General features: G+C 46.6%; 1 protein-coding gene across 1 annotated transcript in view; it reads left to right on the top strand.

Moving 5' to 3' along the window:
- The window catches only part of MRAS (muscle RAS oncogene homolog), a 44583-nt gene that overhangs the window by 7301 nt on the left and 15194 nt on the right, over positions 1–22088 (top strand). The window contains exon 2 of the mRNA XM_014940160.1: positions 17849–18062. Within this exon, the coding sequence (XP_014795646.1) occupies positions 17870–18062 (193 nt within the window). The 5' untranslated portion in view covers positions 17849–17869. The remainder of the gene's footprint in view (positions 1–17848; positions 18063–22088) is intronic.

Genomic DNA, 22088 nt, shown 5'->3' with positions numbered 1-22088 from the left:
GATGGATTAATCTTGGTACCTCTGCAAGTTTTAAAGCATTCCTGTAACACTTGTAATGCAAAATCTATTTACTTTTCAACATACCTGTGAGATAGGGACCTACTATTTATCTGACTTGCACAGCTGGGGAACTGGAGTGTTCAGTAAAGCTAACACCCCAGAAGGCTGTGCAGCCATACAGCGAGACCTGGGCAGGCTGGAGAGTTGGGCCGAGAGGAAACCTAATGAAATTTAACAAGGACAAGTGTAGGGTGATGCACCTAGGGAGAAATAACCCCAAGCACAAGTACAGGTTGGGGGCTGACCTGCTGGACAGCAGCTCTGAGGAGAAAGACCTGGGAGTTCTTGTGGACAACAGGATGACCATGAGCCAGCAATGTGCCCTTGTGGCCAAGAAGGCAAATGGCATCCTGGGGTACATCAAGAAGTGCGTGGCCAGCAGGTCAAGGGAGGTCATCCTGCCCCTTTACTCTGCCCTGATGAGGCCCCATCTGGAGTACTGTGTCTAGTTCTGGGCTCCCCAGTTCAAGAAGGACAGGGAACTGCTGGAGAGAGAGTGGCAAAGGGCCACAAAGATGATTAAGGGCCTGGAGCATCTCTCCTATGAGGAGAGGCTGAGGGACTTGGGTCTTTTTAGTCTTGAGAAGAGAAGGCTTAGGAGAGATCTAATTAATGCATACAAATACTTAAAGGGGGGGTGTCAGGAGGACGGGGCTGGTCTTTTCTCAGTGGTGCCCAGTGACAGGACAAGAGGAAATAGGCAGAAACTTGAGTATAAGAAGTTCCACCTAAACATGGGGAGGAACTTTACTGTGAGAGTGGTAGGGCACTGGAACAGGCTGTCCAGAGAGGTGGTGGAGTATCCTTCTCTGGAGACATTCAAAACCTGCCTGGACAAGTTCCTGTGCGACGTGCTGTAGGTAGACCCGCTCTGGCAGGGGGGTTGGACTAGGTGATCTCCAGAGGTCCTTCCAACCCCATGTGATTCTGTGATTCTAAACACAGCACACATGATCACCCAGGGAAGTCTGCAGCAGATCAGGCAGGAGGGTGCTGAAACTGGATCTTGATTCCCATGAAAACCACCAAGCTGTGGTCTGTGTTCTTCCCACCAGGTTCTTCCTCAGTGCTTCTGAGGCAGCTTAGGGCAGTTCCTTGGCTAGACAAGGTGGGGTTTGGCTTTCCTAAGGAGGAAAGCTCAAGCTTGGTAATGGAGGGAGGAGATGATATATGTCTGGGGGACAATGGAGAATGGGGAACATCCCCCAGCTAAAGATGCTACCACCACTATTTCAGCAAGCCCAGCTTCCCCCATGCTGGTGCAGGCACTTCACAGTTACTGAAATGCCGTTCTTCTGGGCAAATCCCTGTTCTGCCTCTGTGCCCAGAGCCAGATCTGCTCTTTTTAGTGAAGTTGATATGAGTGGTTGGGTTGATTGAGGCCTTCTGTCCAGTTGCTGGCTCTGCATCTGCTGCCACCATACTGTGCCCCACATGCATGTGCTGCCTGGGCTCCCTGATGGAGGAGAGCCACTCTTGCTCCATCCTGGCCTTGTGAGGGGCACCAGTGTTTTGGTTTGGGGGAGGAAGCTGTCACAAAGCTGGCAGGAGGAATTTTTTGTTTTGGTTGCATGGTGAACAGTAACAATATGAGTTTTATTGCTTAGAATGTATCCATATTTATAGGATGCTATATTTAAAAAGGAGAAAAAATGAGTCATGGGGAGCTATGCTAATGCTAAGTATTTATGTCTACCTCTTGTGAGGCTGAAGGCAGCGGGAATTGAGCAACACTCTTGTGAAGTGTCTAGAGGATTTACGGATCAAACTAAAGCCCACTGAAGTCATCCGTAAGTCACGCTGTGCCTTGCTTGGGGCCCGTATTGTGTACCCTGTGCTGGTTACAGTGAAATACTCTCCTTGAAAATACTGGGAGTGCTCAGTGCTGTCGATGTCCCCGGACCCAGGAGCTCACCAGCTTTGTCACAAGCAGGGGAGCGATGTCCCTGTGCCTCTCAGGCCATGTCCACAGCACCACACAAGCAGGTACCTGCACCCTGGGTGGGAGCAGGCAGAGCCTGGGCATGTCTTGGCTTCTGCCCACTCCTCTGCAAGAGCTGTGCTCCAAAAGAGATGTATGGTTGGGGTCTGCTGCGGTACAAGCTGCCAGAGCAATCTGTTCAGAGCCTGCTAGAGACACAGGGATGCCAGGGCTCGGTTCCTTCTGCTTATGGCATGTCTTGACACTATTTCAGTTGGCTTGTGCTTAATTATGAAGCGCAAGCGTTGGGGTTTGTTTGTCTGTTTATTTAAAAGTTCCTTAATGAAATACTGTTCTGTTTGAGAGTGCCTGTGAATTCACCTTTCCAAGTGGCTGCTTGCCAGCGTGGCTCAGCTCCAGTTGCAGGTGGAGGAAGGACTGGTACGGGGATTTCACTGCTGGGTGGGCTGAGAACAGAGGATGGAGATGGACTGGCTGTGAACAAACCCAGAGACCATGGTGTGCCCAGAAAGTGCAGATTTGGTGACAGCAAGGTGCTCTGCAGCTCCTCTGTTTTGCCCACTTATTTGAAGGAAGTTTTCAAAGTGAGCAGAAAATAATTATTAAAGTTAAATCTTCAGGTTTATTGGGCTTTTTTAGTTTCTTTGTTGTTGTTTGGTTTGGTTTTTTAAGAATTGGTCATATCGGTATCAATATGAGCATGTTCAATGTATTTTTGAAGGGTACACTGGAAAACAGAAAAGGCTGCAATGGTGCAAGGCTGGTTCTGATTTGTAGAAACAAATACTTGCTCATCTTGCAGTCTTAAGAGGGGTTAAAAAGCTTTTGAATAGGGATCAGTTATTTGCATTGCTGGAAGCACAAAGGCTGATGGTGAGCCTGATGTACGATAGCTGGAACATAGACCCACCCAAGCCAAGTTGAAAGGATGTTAATGGACATTGATGTAGTGGGAATCCCATCCATTTTTTTCTTGACCTGGTCTTCACACCTGAAGGGCTGCTGAAACATCCACTGTAGCATGTCTCCAGGCACCTGGTCACTCAAAGAAAAAAAACAAACTCAACAAACAAACAAACAAGAAAACATTTAAAGGATTTTCTTCTGTAAGTTCGTGAGCCTATGATTCAAGCTCTTTCTCAGTTGGTTGTTGTGACACAGAAAGACTGCAAAAAGGTATGAAGTGATAAAAAGTAACAGGATGCGGATGGAATTTAATCTTTCAAGCACATCCAGACATTGTTATCGGGTCTGTCATCTGTACTTAACATACCCAGATAGCTCTTGAGTGGTCTGCATAGACAGCTGGCAATTTAGTAGAGATTGTGATCTTCAGAAAATATGTAGCTGATGTCTTGTGTAATGCTTGGTGTGGAAGTATTAGTGCCACCAGTGGACATACAAGACTTGCTGGGTGGGAGACATCTATCTGTAAAGTAGGACTCATGGGGAAGAAGTTATTTGGTATTTACGGAGCTTGTATTGGGGTGATGAACTGGGAAGGGGGAGATCACTGAAGGAATTCTGTCGTCCCAGGAATGCTCACTGCCGAGCTGCAGAATGAAGGTTGCTTTCATGGCCGCTGGCATTTGGTGGGGACAAGAGTCCCCAGCTAACCTCGGAGGAGGAGGAGACATGCCCCAGTGCTCTGGCAAAACCCCAAGCTGTTGTGAATTGTTTTTGTGAAACGTGAAGCATTGCCAGTGTAGCTCTCAGAGCAGCATATGTTCGCGCTGTTAAGGTACCTGCCTAGCCACAAGCCTACATCTGTCATAATCGGCCTTGGAGAACAAGGCAGGTATCACCTGAGCCCATCCTCTGCGTGTCCTGTTTCACTTCCACCTGAAGAGACCTTGGTGGTAGCTGGTGAAGGATTGTAACTCTGGATTAGAAGTCCAAAGGTTAAGATGAGCTGGAGTAACGAGGTGGAGCTGAATGTGTATTTGCAGCTCTTCCCCTCAGAAAATATTTTGTAGCTCAAGGGCAGGGCACTGGGAGAGAGGCTTCTCTGTTTCCTCCACATGCTGTGGATGCTTTCAAATTTAATCTGCAAACAGGCAAAACAGCAGGCATGAGGAGCTGAGCGGACCATTTGCTTTCCTTGAGGTTTGATCTGGTCTGAAGAGATACTGAGTGCTCTGTTAAAATGCTCTGCTGAGCGTCGTTTCCTCTGTGCCTTCTGCAGAATGGCTCCACGCAGCACAGAGATGCTGATAAGATGCTGCAGCACCCCTGTCCTGTGAGCAGCAAGGGTTTATTACATGAGATTTACCTGTGGAGTATTAAGCCCAGTTTCAAAAGTTTGACTTGAACCAAACGCCTACGGAAAAGTCTTTCATGTTAGTCAACAAAGTTAGCTAAGGGGATATATAATTTCTTATTCTTTTTGCAATGTAGCAAGTCTGTTTAATTAAGCATCTGGGATTTGAATTATTAAATAACATAACGGTCTCAATGTACTGTTCTGTTGGTAAAGATCTCCAGCAACCTATTTTAATTCCTTGGATTTTTAAATTATGAACTTCAGAAACTCTTTGAACCTCAGGAGGACGACTTAGTGGATCCAGGAGGGCAGAGAAATATAACTCTTATGCTAAGGTCTCCTGAGCACAGCAAGTCACTCCCTGTTGTTTACATACCAGCCTCACAAGAATATGGGAATAAACGTTAGGTCGCTGAAGCAAAGCAGAAAAATTGTGTTTTCAGGCATAACCTGCGTTGAAGCATCTGTTTGGTTTTGTGCGGTGTGAGAATCGATCCTTGTGCTGCACAATTCTCTGGTTTGGAGGTCAGATTGCCTCATCAGTTTGGGCGTTTAAAAAAAAAAAAAGAAGAGTAGAGGAAAAATAACAATAGTTGCAGTTCGCCTGGGCTTGGGAAGGCTCACAAAGAGGTGGATGGCTCTAGCTCACAAAGAGGTGGATGGCTCTAGCTGAGAGGTTGGAAAGGACAGAGAGGAGTTGTCTAAACCAAAGTGGTGAAGGGTTTCTGAATTTGGGCGGTAGGTGGAGGTCTGCCACCTTCAAGGCAGTGAATGAGGAGCTGCGAAGGAGGTGAGGAAGTGCCGGCTAGTGTCCGTGGTGGGAGCAGAAGTGCAGGGTGCTCTTGTGGGCAGCAGAGGTGAGGGACTTGCTGATAAAGCCACTTGGCCCCAACAAACTCCCAAAATATCTCCCAACCTCAGGAGTGCTCTGGCTCCCCAAGCCCTCCTGACCCCAGGCTGATGTGATCTTGCCCTCATTTGAGACCGGTGCACTTCAAAAGCCTTGTGGAGTGGAGGGGTGGGTGGACACGGTGGGTGGAGCTGATGACCCAAAATATCATTTCCCCTTCCTCAGGCTGGGCGTATACCAAACTTGTGTTTCTGTGTGGTAAAAGAATATGAACCAAAAGTGCTGAGAGATGCAGTGGTTAAATTGAAACATGCTGTGGCAGGATGAAAGTAATCTTGTCCCTTACCAGCCCTTAATGCTTTGGGGCTTTATTTATTTATTTCAAGTGGCTGCAATCCATGCCTTCTCTATCTGTGCTTTTAATAGAGATATTTTTATATGCAGAAACATGTCAAACACCCTCAGGGTAAACCATCCCCTGTTGTGTTATGGCTCACAAGGTCAAGATAAAATGTAAGGATATCTACAGTTGTCTTTCAGTTCAAATTTTATTTTTGCAGTGTCCTTGAATGTACTGAAGCATATGAAAAAGACCCCGACATGGAGTGAATGTCCCTTAGGGAGAACCCGGCAGTTCACAGAAGGGCCAAATGCAAATTTCTTGCTGTTTCTGTGAGTCTGGTATGTAAAATATGACACAAATGAGAGATTTACCTTAGTTGCCAGGACTAAAGCTAACAGCTTTTTGCTTGGCGTTTAAAAATATTGGCACTGTGCAGGCATTAGAGTGGTGTATGAGATCTACCATAAGGTCAGAGCAACACAATGCTGCATCCCACTATTTTGAGAAAAGACCTTGATGTCTTGACTCCGTTGTGACTTTGTAGTAGGATAGCTGTGCTTCACAGCTGTGTGGTGGATGGAAGTTAAAAACAGATCTTCCTGGGCTCTGATGGCAGAGCCTAAACATTTCCATGAAACTTCTCAGCCAAGGTCTGTAGGGGATTGAAACTCAGGAGAATCTGAGCAAGGAAACCTGTTCACAGAGCAGAGCAGAGTAATTGAACCAAAACAGTGCTCTAGAAAGCTAACCAAGGACCAGAGATTGTTCTTTGAAAGCAGCTCTTGATTTGATGTTAACAGTCTAGACTCAGAAACTATGTTCAGTTGCTTTGCTTTGCTTTGTTTGGTTCATGCATGGTCTTATCTGTGAATTGACCCTTCCATTGCCCAGGTAAAGCAGAAGTCCTGTACGCTTGTGGGAGCCAGCACTCTGTACCGCTGCGGGTCCAACTGCTTGTAGTACCACTCACATTTAAGGAAAAGTGAGTGTGTCCAGCCCCGGTAAATGATGAGCGATGTGGTGATATCGGTGTTTAACCAAGGTTTTATCCTCTTGTCCATCCGCCTCTTAATCACTACTGAGTGGTGTGTTTGCTGTCCATGTTGCTGTGGGGAGGGAGGTCATCTGTGCATCGGCTCCTCATCCCTGCAGGACAGCATTCCCTTGGGGAATCTGACTGCATGATTTCTGGAAATCTGTTAGCTCCAGCCTGATGATTGGACAGAAGGCTTCATCTCTGGCGTGGGGGGCTGGGTCGCTGAGTACCTCGAAGGCTGCATGCCGAAATGAGTGTAACCGCGTGTGGTGTGCTTCTCCCATCTGACTGCTAGAACCAGATTATAGGGTAAAAGCAGGAGATGTTATTGTTTGGTGCGTGAGAAAGATGCTTTGTGGCAATGGCAGCGGAGGGTGTGCCTCTCCCTTTTCCTTTAACGAGGAGAGACTCTGCTGTTCCTTTTCCCTTCCTTTTCTTCCCCCCTCAAACCGCGATTGATTTTTGAGGGGGTTTGTCTTTCCCTGAAGTTGTGAGTGAATTTTGATGTGATTGCACAGAGGTGGTGGTGGTTGGAGCCCTGCTGTTGCCTCGTTCATCGGAGGTGCTTCATGAGAGTGCAAAACACTTTTGAGGGATGATTTCCCATCGCATGCTAATCGAGTGAAGTGCTGTAGACTTGCTTGCTGGCACTGTTTAAATCCATAATGCAGCACCACCTGCCAAACCACGGGGCATAATGGAAGTGTTAATGAATGTACATATATACCCTCCCACGCAGCTGTGAGTTGAATGACTTAAAAGTTGAGGCAGAGGGTTTAGACTGAGCGTAGAAGGAAAAGGCTTAGAGTATCCTGATGCAGGTCTGTGCTGATACTCGGGGGCGAGGGGTGGCCACAGGGGTCTGAAGTTAGGTCAACTGACACATAGAATGTTTTCAGAGAAATGTTGGCCTTGGGCTGCTGCTCTCCAGTTTATGGAATCATCCACTCGTGACACCTGAGAAGAAACTTGAGCATTCAACAGCAAAGTGCATGTACTAAGCAGCATTGACTGGGACCCCAGGACATCTTTTTCAAAGGGGTATCCTTGAGGGATGCTTGTCTCCAGTGGTGGCAGGGTGAATGTACTCAATCGGAGGGAGGACTTGACTCATGCATGGCTAAACTCTGTTCCGCAAGGGTGGTTTGGCCAGTTGCCTGCTGGTCTGAGTGTCAAGGTGTGTGTTTGCCACTGGGAGGGCTTGCCCAGGCTGAGAGGGAGCAGGAGGAGGACAGCAGGGAGGGAGCTGAGAGCAGCACAGCTTGCCAAAGAGAAGGGCTGAGAAGAGGTGCTGAGGCTGGGATCCTGGTGGTGTACCTGCACCCTGTCCTCAGGCAGGTTCATGGAGATGCTGTGGCTTTGCAGAGCCATGCATCACCATGTGTAGGGCAGAGGAGGTGGCACTCCAGCCCCCTCCACTCTGTTCCTCACCCCAGTACCCAGCCCTGAGCTCTGCCCACACTCCCCTTTCAGACAAGCCAATTGGATTTGCCAAGTATGGAGTCGCCTCTCCAGCATGCTGTACGTAAATAAGAGGCTCATGCTCTTGGCAGACACTGTAACGAGCCTGGAAAGAATGACTGTTATGGTCCTGGGCCAGTGATGAGATCTTGGAGTCTTCCAAGTGACAGAGTAATGACATGGACCTGGGAAATGCCTGGAAAATAGCCTTCCATGTGGTTCTGGGAATTCTACCTAAAATCTGCCAAGTGCCTATTTAGCTAAACCTGGGAGATGGCTGTTCCTTCATCTTCTGAAGCCCATGCTGGTAAAGCTCTACTAAAGCTCCAGCATTACAGACTAGCATGTTCTGTGCTCTTCTACAGCTGTAAATGGGTATTAAATGGGTTGTGGGGAACCAGGACAACTGCCCTCAACTCAGGAGCCTGAGAAAATTGAGAGCGTGCCCTACAAGCATGCCCTGTGCCCTGGGGTGTAGAAATGTTGCAGAAACATCTATGCTGCCCCATAGTCAAGTTTGGAAGATTTGCAATAGAGCACACGGGTTTTGGAAATAGCCAGGAGATTCCTGCTCTTCTCACCTTCCACCCCAGGAGAGGGAGCATCAGCCTGGGACTTGGTAGGATTCACCCATCCCCTTGTGGAAATGCTATTACCAGGGACCTTCACAGCCTTCAGCTCTTTATCGCTGTCTGAAGAGATGCAAAGTATGTTAGCCAGGAGGGAAGGGTGTCTTGAAAAAACCATTTTCATTCCAAAAGACATCCAGTAGCAATACTGAAGATGTAAAAAAAAAACATCAAATACAGAATTGAGCCTGACTGGAAGAGAAATTTGGAGCCAAATGCATTGATTGATTTGTGAGAGGGTGACAGGAATGAGATGGCCCTGTACCCTTTCTATCCATAAACCATCTCCAAAGCATCTACAGGAGCCATGAAGTCTGTGCGTTGGCTCAGCTGTGCCTGCCCTGCGCACAGCATGATGTCCATAAAGCCACAGTGCAACGAGCCAGCGAGGAGCTGGATGGAGGGGTGGGTGCACACCATGGTCAGGAGACTACCGAGCACCCCTTGTTTTGGCAGGGGGATGTGGGGCTGTGGTGGGGAAGGCAGGGTAGAGGCCATGGTGGGCAGTTCTTGGTGTGGCTCAGGTTCCCCCCACAGCTCCATGCTGCAATGCATGAATTCGTCGTGTGGACCACTTCCACCTGCCCCAGGTGATGCTGGCCAAGGCCAGAAGGACTTTACCACGCATCTGGCTGTGCCACGCACATCTGGCTGTGTTGCCAGCAGCAGGACCACGTGCAGGCAGCAGAGCATCTGGCTGCAAACCAAGCACTGCCACAGCACTGGGCTATTGCTTCGGAAGCCTTGCTGAGCAGTTTAAGAGCAGCAAAACCACCCAGGGCAGTGGATTTGGGGTCTTTTTATTGGTGTGTCAGCAGGCTGGGATGTGTAGGAGGGAAGCTGCCCATTTCCAGGGATTGTGTGAACAGGAAGGGCAGCTATTGGAATTCGAAGCGGCTTCCTCCACTGTAAATTTGTTCTTGTTGTGTTATCTCTGGCTGGGCAGGGCAGGGGAACATCTTGGCTATCTGATTTTTTTGCTACAGTATGTTTAGGTCAGCTTCATCAGTTCCATGATAACATAGGAGAGGCATTCCTGGCCTCACTAGTGAAGAATTTTCAAGAGTAATACAGGAATCTGTCATCCCTTGATGTCTCCTGAGAGCTTTGGAAATAAATGAGTAAGGAAAGGGATGGTGGATTTAAGCATGCAAGAAGTGATGGAAGTAGCTGAGCCATCCGCTTCCTCAGGCCCCAGTTACGGGGCAGGGATGCTCTCATTTCACACCTTGGCAAAAGCCTTGGATCAGCCTCCAGTGGACACCCCTAAACTGGCAACAATACGGTTGTCATCGAGGTCTGAGAGATACAGAAATGGATCTCACATACCTGCTTTCTAGTCACATACCTGGATTCTCCTACAAAACTGGTAGCAGCAGTGCTGTAACTCCACAGATGACCCAAATCTGACTTTGGTGTGTTTTTAATTTAAAAAAAAAAAAAAAAAAAATCTGGCTTCTGCATCTGACTGACTGCTTGTCAGAGTGACAGGAATCTTCTTACGTATTTTGAAAAGGGCACTACATCACGGCGAGAAACGGGCTGAAGATTAATGGAGCTGTGGGAGGTGGAGGAGGAGTTGGGGGAGGGAAGCGGAGTTCGTTTGGGATGACATTTGTCAATATGATTGACACGTGTGGTGCTGCATTTGCATACAGATCAGGACACCGACAAGCACGTGCTTCCCAGTAAATACAAGTGAGCCCCCAAGCCCAGCCTGGCCAGGGGAAAGCTGCTGCTCAGGGCCACAGCAAGGGCTCCTTCTTATCACTTAAGGATTCGCAGCGGGGGGAGACGGGGGCCACCTACCACCTAAGCAATTTCCAGTGACGTGGCTTTTTATTATTATTATTTGTTCAGACTATAATTCCATGTTTCCTGAAATAACTACCAAGTATTCATCAGGCAGCCACTGCCTTTAGCTGCCTTTTGTGTGAATCTCGAGTGCTTCATTACTCCCCCGGTGCGCTTTCTTTCTCTTAGAGTAAATCTGAGCAGCATCTGTGTGGTGGGGGAGGCGATGCGATCTCAGGATGAAAAGGAGAAGAGGTCTGGCTGGCACAAGAAACTGGTGAGGAGATCAGGGAGCTCAGCCCTCTGGATATAGCATCTTTTTGTGCTGGAGGAGAATTCATAAGGCCACTTCCAGGACCCACCATCACGTCTCTCAAATTCAGATCCCAACCATTTGCAGCTCTTTATTGCTGGGTTGAGGATTTTATTTTTAAACAACAGTTGGTTTACGACTTCTTTTTTTTTTTTTTTTTTCCTTCTTTTTAGTAGCAATCTGATAGTGCTTTGATCACAGCTCCAAAAGGAAATGCCTGTAATTTCCTGTACAGGTCTTGCCAGGTGCTGGGCTCCATCAGATCTCCTGGAAGCTGATGGAAGTTGAGAGCACTCTCACCTGGCAGGATCTTCCTTTTTAGAAAACCTCAGAGAGTTGAAATTTCACTTGGGTTTTGAACAACTTAATGTCAGAACTATAAAGGGTGTCAGGCTCTGGCTTCCCACATGATGGATCTCTTTCATGCTGACTTCCCACTGGAGACTTGCACGCAGTCCAGCTTTTGCTCAGCGTGTCCTTTTTTGTGGCATTGACCAGGCAGGAAATCTGAGAGACTGGAGGAAACCTGGCTAAGAGTTAATCATCTTTATTTAATAATAATTGGCGGTGGTTGTTCACGCACCTACAGGTCCTTTGGCTCTTGAAGGTTTGGGATGCCAACTCAAGGGAGAAATTCCTGAAGTTCATTTGGTCCTGATCAGCATGACTCGAGGGAGGCAGCTCGCTCCAAAAAGGGCACGTCCCGTATTTCAAGGATTCTCAGTAGCTCCCAGTCCAAGTGGTTGCCTGCAACACAAAAGGCTGAACTATTTTGGTACCTGGCGAGCGTCTCTGGGTGTGTCGTGGTGGTTGTGTGGCTGCAGCCAGCAGTCTGCAAGGGGAACAGAGAGGGAAGTGTTCAGATCTTGCAGAGTTTCAGCCCTGGAGGCATTGCATGGAGCTGCTAATGCTTGCAAAGTGGCCAGGTAAAAGGGTGTAATCGAGTGAGCTGTGGCTAGAGGAAGAGTTATTAATTGCAACCGTAGGAGTAGTTGGCAGCCTCAGTCACTGGTAGTCTTCCTCGGCCTCAGGTGAGGTTGATGTCTTCAGGTATGCAGATCTCTGGCTGGGGCGTATGTGAAGAGACCAGAGAAAGCCAATGGTAAGCAAATTCCTTTGGCCGTGGGCTGATGGAATTGGTCAGCATATGTACGTATAGCTAAGTATATGCTAAATCTCAGCCTATTGCTATAGCGGCTACAGGCTCCCTAAAGTTACCAGCTTTGGTGAGCTGCAGCAGAGGAGAAGGGAGCTGGTGGTTCCCACACAGACCCTGCTGCAGCTTTTTCTTGAGGTTTCATAACAGAATTAAGCAATTTCTATCATCTGTTGCCATGGAGACCTTAAATCACTGTCATGCTCGGCTTCTCTGTCAGGGAGACGGTGTGTCTTTAATTGCACTAACCTCCCCTGCAAATCCAGGGCTTGGTTCTGAGCTCGTTTACCTGCTGGACTGGCTTTGCCCAGGAGATGTGCCTCCAGGAGAGCAGAGCGGGAACTGGTGATAGGGGTACTCACACATCGAGTATCAAATATTTGGGGTCAGTTTTATCATTGTCATACATTGAGCCTTGGGGGTCTAATCACACAAGCTAAGCTGAATTTCTCCATCTTTGGTGATTTTATATTCCGTGGCTGCTCCAAGGGGATAGCTCAGCCCTTCCGTTCCGTCCCCATGTCCAGACAGGTAAATGGGGTTTTACGCAGTTTATTCTGCCTCCATAAGAAATTCTTTTTGCAGAGGAGGCTCAGCCTCAGTGACATTCTTGGGTCAGCTTTTTTTTTTTTTTCCTTGCCATCTACCCCAGAAGTAGCCACATTTCTGACTGCCTCAGTATTCCTGGCTTGTGCTGTCAGAATACACATTTTGCTGTTGTGCCTGAAGACGCTGATATAAATCAGCCTCCTTCTAGTGACTTAACCAGAGCCCTGACAGCATTCATCAGTGTAGGGTATGGATCCTTCTTTTGGCTCCTTCAAAATAAACAACTATATAAATTGTAAGATGATTACCATCAGAGCTTATTAGCCTATTACCACATGCTGCTTTGTATTCAGACAATAGATAAAAACGTCTGTGCTTTGCTTTTCCCAGTCGAATCTCCAGCAAACACGCTTATTCTTGCTCCTATCTGGGGAGGACTGTATCAGTACTCTTGCCAAAAACATGAAAATCAGCCCAAGTCTTGTGCACTTGCCCATAGCGACGTAACCAGCCGGTGTGGAAGCTCTGCACACCTTTGGGAGTGTTTAATATTTTCCAGGAGGTGACATATGTTGTTTTTAAGGTTTGATTTATTGGCTGGTTTAGATGATAATCTCGTCAAGGCATGAGCTGTCTTCTTGCGTTGGTTATCAGGGCAGGTGGAGGTGTAGAGAGATTGGTGTACTTGGCTTTTGGAGGTTTTGCATTTCGTTCTTGCACGTTGAGTGCGTGGGACTCCTCAGTAGAAGGAGGAGCATTTCCATGAGTACTAACTGCTGTCTGGCAGAAACGTGTAGCTGTCTGCCTTCGGGCATGAGTGTGTCTTTTGGGTTCAGAGTGCACAAGGATCCTGCTTAGCAAATACCTGAGGAATTAGAGGAGTTTGATGGCAATTGTCACTGCAGGGGACCTTCAGTGGTGTGCTGGGGACAGTACCTAGCAGGCATTTGCCCAGCCGGGCAGTGTGTGCTGGGTGGTGCCACTCTGGTGGCTGCTGGTGTGGTAGAAACAGCCCTACAGAGATGTCTAAACTCACCGCCTTTGACTCTCAATAGAAGTTTTCATCTGTTCGTGCTAGAGTCACCTCAAATACATGGGGTTTTTGCTCAACAAACCAGCCTACAGTGCCTGATTTTTTTTTATTTTTTTTTTAATTACTTTTTTTTTTTCAGTTCAGTTCTTGCTGTTTCTCCCCAGGCTATATGATGCTCTGGCTGGAAGTGCAGACGTACATTATGACCAAACTTCTGGAACCAACGGGAAGCAAATGCCTCGATTCGAGCCATGGGCGTGTTGGGCAGATTCACAGTTTGCACAATGGGCTAAATATTATCCTAGTACTTTGGGGAGCGTTTCAGGCAAGAGAAGCTCAAGGCTTCTGAGGAGCCAGTTAAAGGGGTTGGTACTAAATGTCAATGAAAATATAAGGCTTGTCTACTGAGCAGTAGCTTGTGGTTTTGTGATGAGGTCAAAAATCGTGCACAAACGGAGTATGGTTTTCACATCCGTGGCCCGTCCCTCGCCATGTCACTAACAATTGGCCTTTCATGCCGCCCAGCTGGAGCCTCTCCGCCGTGTAAAGAAAGATGGGGTGAAATCTTGGCCACAGGGACAGCAAAAAATTGTCATCAGATGCGTTTGGGGAGGGACAGGGTTTTAGCCAGGGACTCTGTCCTAAAGGGCCTGTGAGGATCGTCTGACCCGAACAGGATTATGCTGAAAGAAAACTTGGTCCTTCAAGCAAAACTGAGAAATTGAGTTGAAGTTCGTAGGGTTCTATGCCACCAAGCATGCTGCTTGTTGATGTGTGATCATGTAAATATGAGAAAGTTGCTTACTGTCCCAAAAATGGGGGCAAGGAACTTTTCCTTGGGATTATGGTGAGGAACTGCAATAAGACTGGTTGAGAGCTCAGCTGGCGCTTGGTTTCCTTTTCCCCATCCAGCAGCTGTTGCTTGCAGTGGAAATTCTTGCTGTTCTCAAGAATTTCTCCAAAGATAGTTTAGAAACAAGCAGACTTGATCGTGTTTCTTCTTGCTCTGAAAATTTCATGTTGTCTCAACTTGGACAAGAGGCCTTTGCAGTTCTTAGAAGCCTCTATGATCATCCTCTCTCTCCCTCTTATGGGGTTTTCTTTTTAGAGGATAAACTAAGACAGTTCCTATGCATTTGCTTCAAGGAGAAATATCCAGTACGTGACCCTAATTAGATGTCAAGGCATTCAACCCACACAACATGTAGATTATGCATATGGGAAGTTATTCCTGTGTTTGCAGAAGTTCCTCAAGTGCAAGCTCATCATACGTAATGCAGTGCTGGGGAGGATGGAGGAGAGGAGATTCCCTCATTTAAAAAATTGAAGTTTTTTTCTCTTTTGGCATTGAGCTGTGACTGTAGGTGGGAATGTAACTCCCATAGTTGTGTCCTGCTGGCCCTAGTTGGATTATGGTATGGTGATCAGAGGCAAGAAGTAGCAAGGAAGCTTTGTTCTCATGCCTACCTTGTGAACAGAAAAAGCATGCAGTGAAACACTCAAGTTTCATAGCTGGAGTTATATTTTAGATTATGGCTCAAATCCCACAGGCTGCTTTGGCCTGAGGATCTTTTTCCCATAATTAAAACTTTAAACTCAAATGTGAATGTTCACAACTGGTTTTATTTTGTCTTCTTTCGTGCACTTGTCTGCATGTGTGGGAAGGTGGGTATGTAGTAGGGGGAAAAGCTGGTTAGTAGAGCTGTGAAATGACTGTGGAAAACCTATTCTCAAAGGATGATGTCTCCAGCATACAGTAATGAATGTGGGACCCTCAAACCAAGAGCCTTTATAGTTTCATGTTTTGGATTAAACTGCAATAGCAATTTAGGAGAAAGAAACTAGAAGATAAGCTTGGAAGGCTGATATCGTCTTCAGTATGAAATCAAACCATTAGGGGGTTATGTTCTTGTCTGTTTGAAAAATGGTCCAAGTTGGCTTTTGGGTCTCTTTGGAAATGAAGAGACAAAGTGTTTTATTTTAAAAATGTCAAAAAGAAAGAATTTAGTGGGAACAATATATTCTATACTACAGGTTGAAATAAAATGATAGTAGTTGGTGGCTCACCTTGCACAGTGCTTGCAGAGCAGCCCTGCACCCTTGGCTCCTGAGTATCGCCTGAGCGAGCTGCCTCATTCAGCACATCAGCCTTGCGGAGGACTAAGAAGTCCTCTTCTTAGAATCATAGAATGGTTTGGGTTGGAAGGAACCTTAAAGATCATCTAGTTCCAACCCCCCTGCCGTGGGCAGGGACACCTCCCACTAGAGCAGGTTGCTCAAAGCCCCATCCAGCTTGGACTTGAACGCTTTCAGGGATGGGGCATCCACAACTTCCCTGGGCAACCTGTTCCAGTGGCTCACCACCCTCATAGTAAAAAAATTCTTCCTGGTATCTAATCTAAATCTCTTCCAATTTAAAACCATTGCCCCTTGTCCTGTCACTACACTTCCTGACAAAGAGTCCCTCCCCAGCTCTTCTGTAGGCTCCCTTCAGGTATTGATAGACTGTTATAAGGTCTCCCTGGAGACCTTCTTAATGAAGAAAAGTCCCTCTGGTTATTGGGAAAGCCTCCAAAAGCTTGTGTGGGCAAGTAGGGATATAGATCAGGATGCCGAGTGTGTATGGGGGCTTCCCCCAGAGCAGGTAGTCTGAAGCAGTCCTGGTTCCCCCTCAGCGCCTGTGGCCAGAAGGTCACAATCCAAACCAAAATGAATGGGAACACCAAAATGGATGGGAGCAGGTGCCTGCAGAAGGCATCACCACAGCTGCTCCCACACTGGATGGATTTTATCAAGAAAACTGATACCAAGGAAATCAACTGCTCTCTCCAAGCTTTATCATTGAGATGGAGTTTTTCTACTTTGTTTTATTTTTTTAAAGTCGGAAGGCCTCCCTTCGAATGCAAGGGCCATTCAAATTTGGGAGATGGCCTCCCATTCCCCGTGTGATTTGAGTGAGCGTGGCCAATGCCCACGTGGACAGGCAACTGGTGGGTAGTGCCTCCTGCAGCGTGCCTACCAACCCGCTGGCCTGGCTGCTGCTCAGATAAACCATTGCTGCCGTTGAGTGTTGAAATGAGCTGCTCAGCAATGGCTGCCTCTTCTTCCTCCACACACGTGTGCCATTGCCTGGTTACAGCCGGTGAATTTTTATTTATTTTTTTATTTTTTTTCCTTCTTTCTTTGAAGAGTCAGTTCCTCCGCAGCCCACCCGAGGTGAGGGGAGTGGTGTGTGACCACGCTGCAGGGGAAGCTGCTCTCCTGCCTCTCCCACTGCGTCATAGCCACAGAAACCAACCTTCCTGCCACCGCAGGGTTGGGGTTTTGCTTTTTTTTTAAAAAAAAAAATAAAATAGGGCGAAACAAAAGCCACCTGTTGTTCCTGGCCTGCTGCCTTCTTGGTTTTATTTCTCAAACTTGAAAACTTGTCTGCGGACGGGATTGGACCTTTAACTCTGGTTTCATCCATCACAACCAGTTCTGCCGGCAGATCTGGCCCCAGGATGTAACGCACCATTTAACGTTTGCTGTGCCCCAGGTTAGGCAGTAAAGAGCAGCGAGGCTCTGGCTTCTCCATGGCACTGGGTTACTGGCAACTGGAACTCGGTGGTTGCGCTGGCCTGGGGTGACCTTTGGCAGGGCCGTGTGGGCCCAGCCCCTGTAGGAAAGATATTCAGATGATTAAAGTTTTGCACATGCATTAAGGACAGGCAGCTGCTGTGAGAGGCTACAGCGGAGGGCTGTGAAGATGATTAGGGGCCTGGAGCATCTCCCTTACAAGGAGAGGCTGAGGGACTTAGGTCTTTGAGAAGAGAAGACTGAAGGGAGATCTGATCAATGCTTATAAATACTTAAAGGGAGGGTGTCAAGAGGACGGGGCCGGTCTTTTTTCAGTGGTGCCCAGGGATAGGACAAGAGGAAATGGGCACAAACTTGAATATAAGAAGTTCCCCCTAAACATGAGGAGGAGCTTCTTTACTTTTAGCGGGGCAGAGCACTGGAATAGGCTGTCCAGGGAGGTGGTGGAGTCTCCTCCTCTGGAGACATTCAAAACCCGCCTGGACAAGATCCTGTGCAACCTGCTCTAGGTGGACCTGCTTTGACAGGGGCGTTGGACTAGATGATCTCCAGAGGTCGCTTCCAACCCCATGTGATTCTGTGATTTGGTGGCAATTAATGGTCCTCATAGGTGAGGCAGGAGCAAACAAGCCACAGCAGAGGGGTTGTCTGCACTTCTCAGTGATGGCTTTGGGTTGCAGAGCTGTTGGGGAGGGTAGGGGCTGCTACTCCTTTTCAAAAGGACTTTGGATGTCAGTACTGCTTTCATCCTTGCTTCTTAGGCAGCAGGTAAAGGCTGCCTTGTGCGCGTTGCCCTCTTTTCATTGCTAATGAGTGATCAGAGTTGTTCTCTTTCTCCAGCAGGTTTAGCACACTGGAAACATGGCTACAAGCGCCGTTCCCAGCGAAAACCTCCCTACATACAAGCTGGTGGTGGTTGGAGATGGTGGCGTGGGCAAGAGCGCTCTCACCATTCAATTTTTCCAGAAGATTTTTGTGCCGGACTATGACCCAACTATTGAAGACTCCTACCTGAAGCACACGGAAATAGATGGGCAATGGGCAATCCTCGATGGTAAGCAAGCTACTCTCATGGTCCCCTTTCTCTTCTAGCTGAGCAGAAGTGCAAATAGACCTCGATGCCTCCCACAGCGTGTTGTGTCCTTGTGTCTCTCCTACTTCTCCGTGTGCTGCCAGGAATTTTAATGCAAATTGGTCCGTGAGCTGCGGCGTGTGGTCTGCAGCTGACCTCCAGCAAAGCTTCTGCTTCCAGTTGCACTGGTTCCAGTTCTGCACACAAATGTTCCTTGCAGGAAGGTGAAAACTTATAGATCATCATAGACATTTGGGGTGGGCTTCTACGAAGGGTGAATTATAGCACTGTGAGGTGGCTCTTGCTAATGATACTTCATTGTGGTTAGGCTCATCCCCTGGGAAATAACAGTAAGTGGATAACTGAAGGAGGGTTATAACCAGAAAGAACATTTAATCAAAACTGTCATCCACTTGACAGTGAAGAATTGTAACACCTCTTAACTCCCATAATTCAGGCGTGATGTTTTCATGCCTAGTTACCTGCTTCATTTAAAGATGGGTAGGGTACCAGTTTGGAGAGCTGCTGTAAGCAAGATTTTTCAGTTTTTTGAAGAAAAATCACTTTTTTAAAAAAAAGACCATGATACATACCAAAAAAACCCAAAGCAGCCAACCAAAAAAATCTTGATTCTGCAGGTGAGGAAAAAGCCCTATATTACTTGAAGCTGCAAGTTATTTTGTGCTTCAAGAGACAAACTGAACACAGCTATAAGGGGAATCTTGCTGTTAAATTTCCTAAGTTTTGTTTGGCTTTATACTATAATTAGGTAATACCTAAAAGCAAGTAAATATTTTGTGCCGTAATTACCCAAGTGCATGTATGTGGCCACTAACACAACTGAACTGAATGTAACCTCCCCTGTGGCGAGTTCCTGTCTCCATCCTCTTGTCATGGAGGAGCTCAAGACCTTTGGTGTCTCTGCGTATGTATCATTGGTGTGTGGGGACAGAAAACTGGGGAATTGGCATGGGTGGTGGAACGTGGAGGCTGGTGAGGTTTGCTGTGAAGACCATAAGCTTGGTCTGGATACTTGAGACCTTAGTTGCACTCTTAAGGATTTATCAGATCCAATTTAGTGAGTACGAATGGACCCAAGGTGCTTAAAGAACAACCTTTACTCAGTATTTTTAGAAAAAAAAAACCCACACAATCTTGCCAATATTTGTTCATTTAAATATGTTAGTAGTTGATATCTGATATGATGGAATATTTGTGAAATTTGTGCCCAAATGTGTTTCTTTCTGTCATCTGCAACAGAGGCAGATACCGGCTCTCAATTATCCAACGTACCTGTCCAGTTTTACTTTTAAAATGACAGTGTTGTATAAAAGAAAAATCCAATCCTGCTGTAGTTGAAATCCATTCTTTCCTTTTAGTCCAGAATCCAGCCCTCTGAAATGAGCAACCTTTATCTTTGCTGGTATGCCCCATCTTCTGATATAAGAGTACCAGCTGCTGTAAACATTGGTTTTGGCTGAAACAGCCTGGGTTTTGTAAATTATTTGGAAGTAGAAAAAGCATCTTTCATTGAATATTTGGAATTTTTGTTTAGTCAAAAAAAAACCCTGACTTGGATAAGAGTGGAGAAGGAGGTTGTTTTCCAACAAGCAGAAACTTAACCCTTTGTTTTAATGAAAAAGCCTTTAGTTTGCTCAGATGGAGTTCGGTGGCTGTACTCGGGCTGAATTCAGCTCTTGCCTTTAATGGCATGTTGGGAATCTCTGACTTAGAGAGTTCGTGTGCCCGCAGATGCCTTGCAGCCACAGAAGTGAAACTGCAGCTTCTCCTTCTCTTACCTACCACTTGAGATTTTGAACAACCAGAATTTCAGAACAAAGGCAATATTCTTGCTTGGAAAAGCAAGTGAGTCTGTACCATCTGCACAGTAGAAACAGGGCATAAAGACTATCACATGTGTCTTCTGCCATAGCTTGCTGTCATAGGCTTTGGATCTAGGCCATTCTTGGAGGTCACCATATACTTGGACAGCTGCTCTTGTGGTTACACGTGGTTGCATGAATCACTTATGGTATAAAATTAGGAACAAACATGATAGGAAGGGTAAAGATGCATCATGTTAAATTTTAGACTTTCCAGTTGTCCTTTATGACCAAATCCTGTAGAAGATGTTGTTTCTGTGCAGTGTTTAGTGGAAAGAAGCAGCTGCTCACCCCCAAAACACAAACTTGTTTTAGAAGATGGGGCTACCAAGTCAGGATATAGCGTGAGGGGTCCCGAAAGTTTCTAAGTTTGCAGAAATAGTTATTACAAAAAGGCACCAAATACATTGGCATCCAACAACTTAATTAAAAAAAGAAAACACAGCCCACCCTCTTCCAGGCTGTTGCCTGAGCAGTTCTCCACAAAGCATCTCTAGCATTTGGTATCTGCACCAGCATTATGTTGTAAAAAAACCCCCTTGTGGTAGCCAGCTTGCATAAAGCATTTGGCTTCCCTCCATGAAGACCTCCACCCACATTTGTTCAATAGCACTAGCTGGCAGCGCGATGAAATGTTTGACTTGCATTTTTTTTCCTTTGCTGAAATCTCTTGCTGAAAGTAGACTTAAACAGATTTTAGACCCTGGATCCAAACCTACATTCAAACTCTCCTTTTACATATTTGCGCTCTGGCTTGGGCATGTCTCTCTATTTTTTCACCAAAGAAGAGTCCATGATAGTTCCCTGCTTCCCAGAAGACTGTGGGACCTGTGCTTGGTGTGTTTAAGTCCAACTGCACACAAAAATACTTGCAAAGCTGGCATAAGTCCAACAACAAAGACCATCGATGTGGTGTTTGGAAGACAAGTGTTGCGGAGTGGAACCGGGCACTTAACCTGCATAAGTGATGCACAGGCAATTTGTGGCTAGCCCATTTTTCCAGTTGCTGCCACCCCAACGAGGCTTTAAGATCAGCTTCTGATTTTCTCTGCATATGTTATCTTCATTTATTCCCAGCTGTTCATGCTGAAATCAGCACAGTGATGTGCTTGGTTAAATGCATTCACACGCAGGTGCAGTATAGACACATCAGGTCAGAATTAAGTGGGGGCCAGGGTTAATCTGCTTTGATTAGCTGTTGGTCCAATTGAGTTGCTATCATTAATTTTGTACACTCCTTTCTGTGAGCAGGCTAACTTAGCAATTAGCAGAGGATTTCTTTTGGTGTGGCTGCAAAATGCCAGTCTGGAATTACTAATATGAGCATGAAGCCAGAAGTGGAATACCTTAATACAGCAAAAAGTCCCCAATGGTTCAAAATTCCTTATGGCTCATAAACCACACGGAGCTATAACAACGTGGTGAGGAGGAAGAGATGGCCACAAGCACATGCCTGGGGCATTTTGATGAATAGGACTAAACTCTTAGTTGTCAGTAGGGCTGTGCCAATTGGTACCAGCAAAGCAAGGAATTGTGCTTGTGTGTTGGGTGGAAGGAGGCTGTGGTCTCCCTCCTCTTCCCTTGCCTGCCTGTGGTATGATTTGGATGAAACTCTCACTGCTTAGAAGTTGTCTTCCAACTCCTGAACTTCAGTTTTCCATTTTACTTTTCTTCTTCTCAAGTCCCCCTCTCAGTCCCTGGGTGTCCTTGTATTGGGCTAGACCTGCACAGCCCTGGGGTGCACCCCTGTGGAGTGACAGCAAGCGGTGTCCCTTCCCCTGGGTTCCTTCTCTGCTCTTTCCACCAGCGTCTCTGATACATCCCTTTTTGCCAAGGGCTTTTGCTGCTAGTCATCCCAGGACAGGCCGTCTGCTTTTCTCCTCAGGAAGCTTGGGAACAATTCAGCCAGGAGGCCAGAGGGAGATCAGAGGTCACTTCAGACTTGCAGGCTGGAGGGTTGGTTTGCATCTTGCTTTTTTTTTTTTTTTTTTTTTTTTTTTTAATATATTTTTCATACACTGGCAATATTAATTTTTTTTTTTTGTGAATCATCTCATTTCAGTAAGTATAAGGGAAAAAGAGGTATTTGTCAGATTATAGAGAAAACAACAGGGTGATGAAACAT

The sequence above is a fragment of the Calidris pugnax genome, unplaced genomic scaffold (assembly GCF_001431845.1).
Source record: "Calidris pugnax isolate Ruff unplaced genomic scaffold, ASM143184v1 scaffold21, whole genome shotgun sequence".
Lineage (NCBI taxonomy): Eukaryota > Metazoa > Chordata > Aves > Charadriiformes > Scolopacidae > Calidris > Calidris pugnax.
This window is presented reverse-complemented; position numbering and strand designations above follow the sequence as displayed.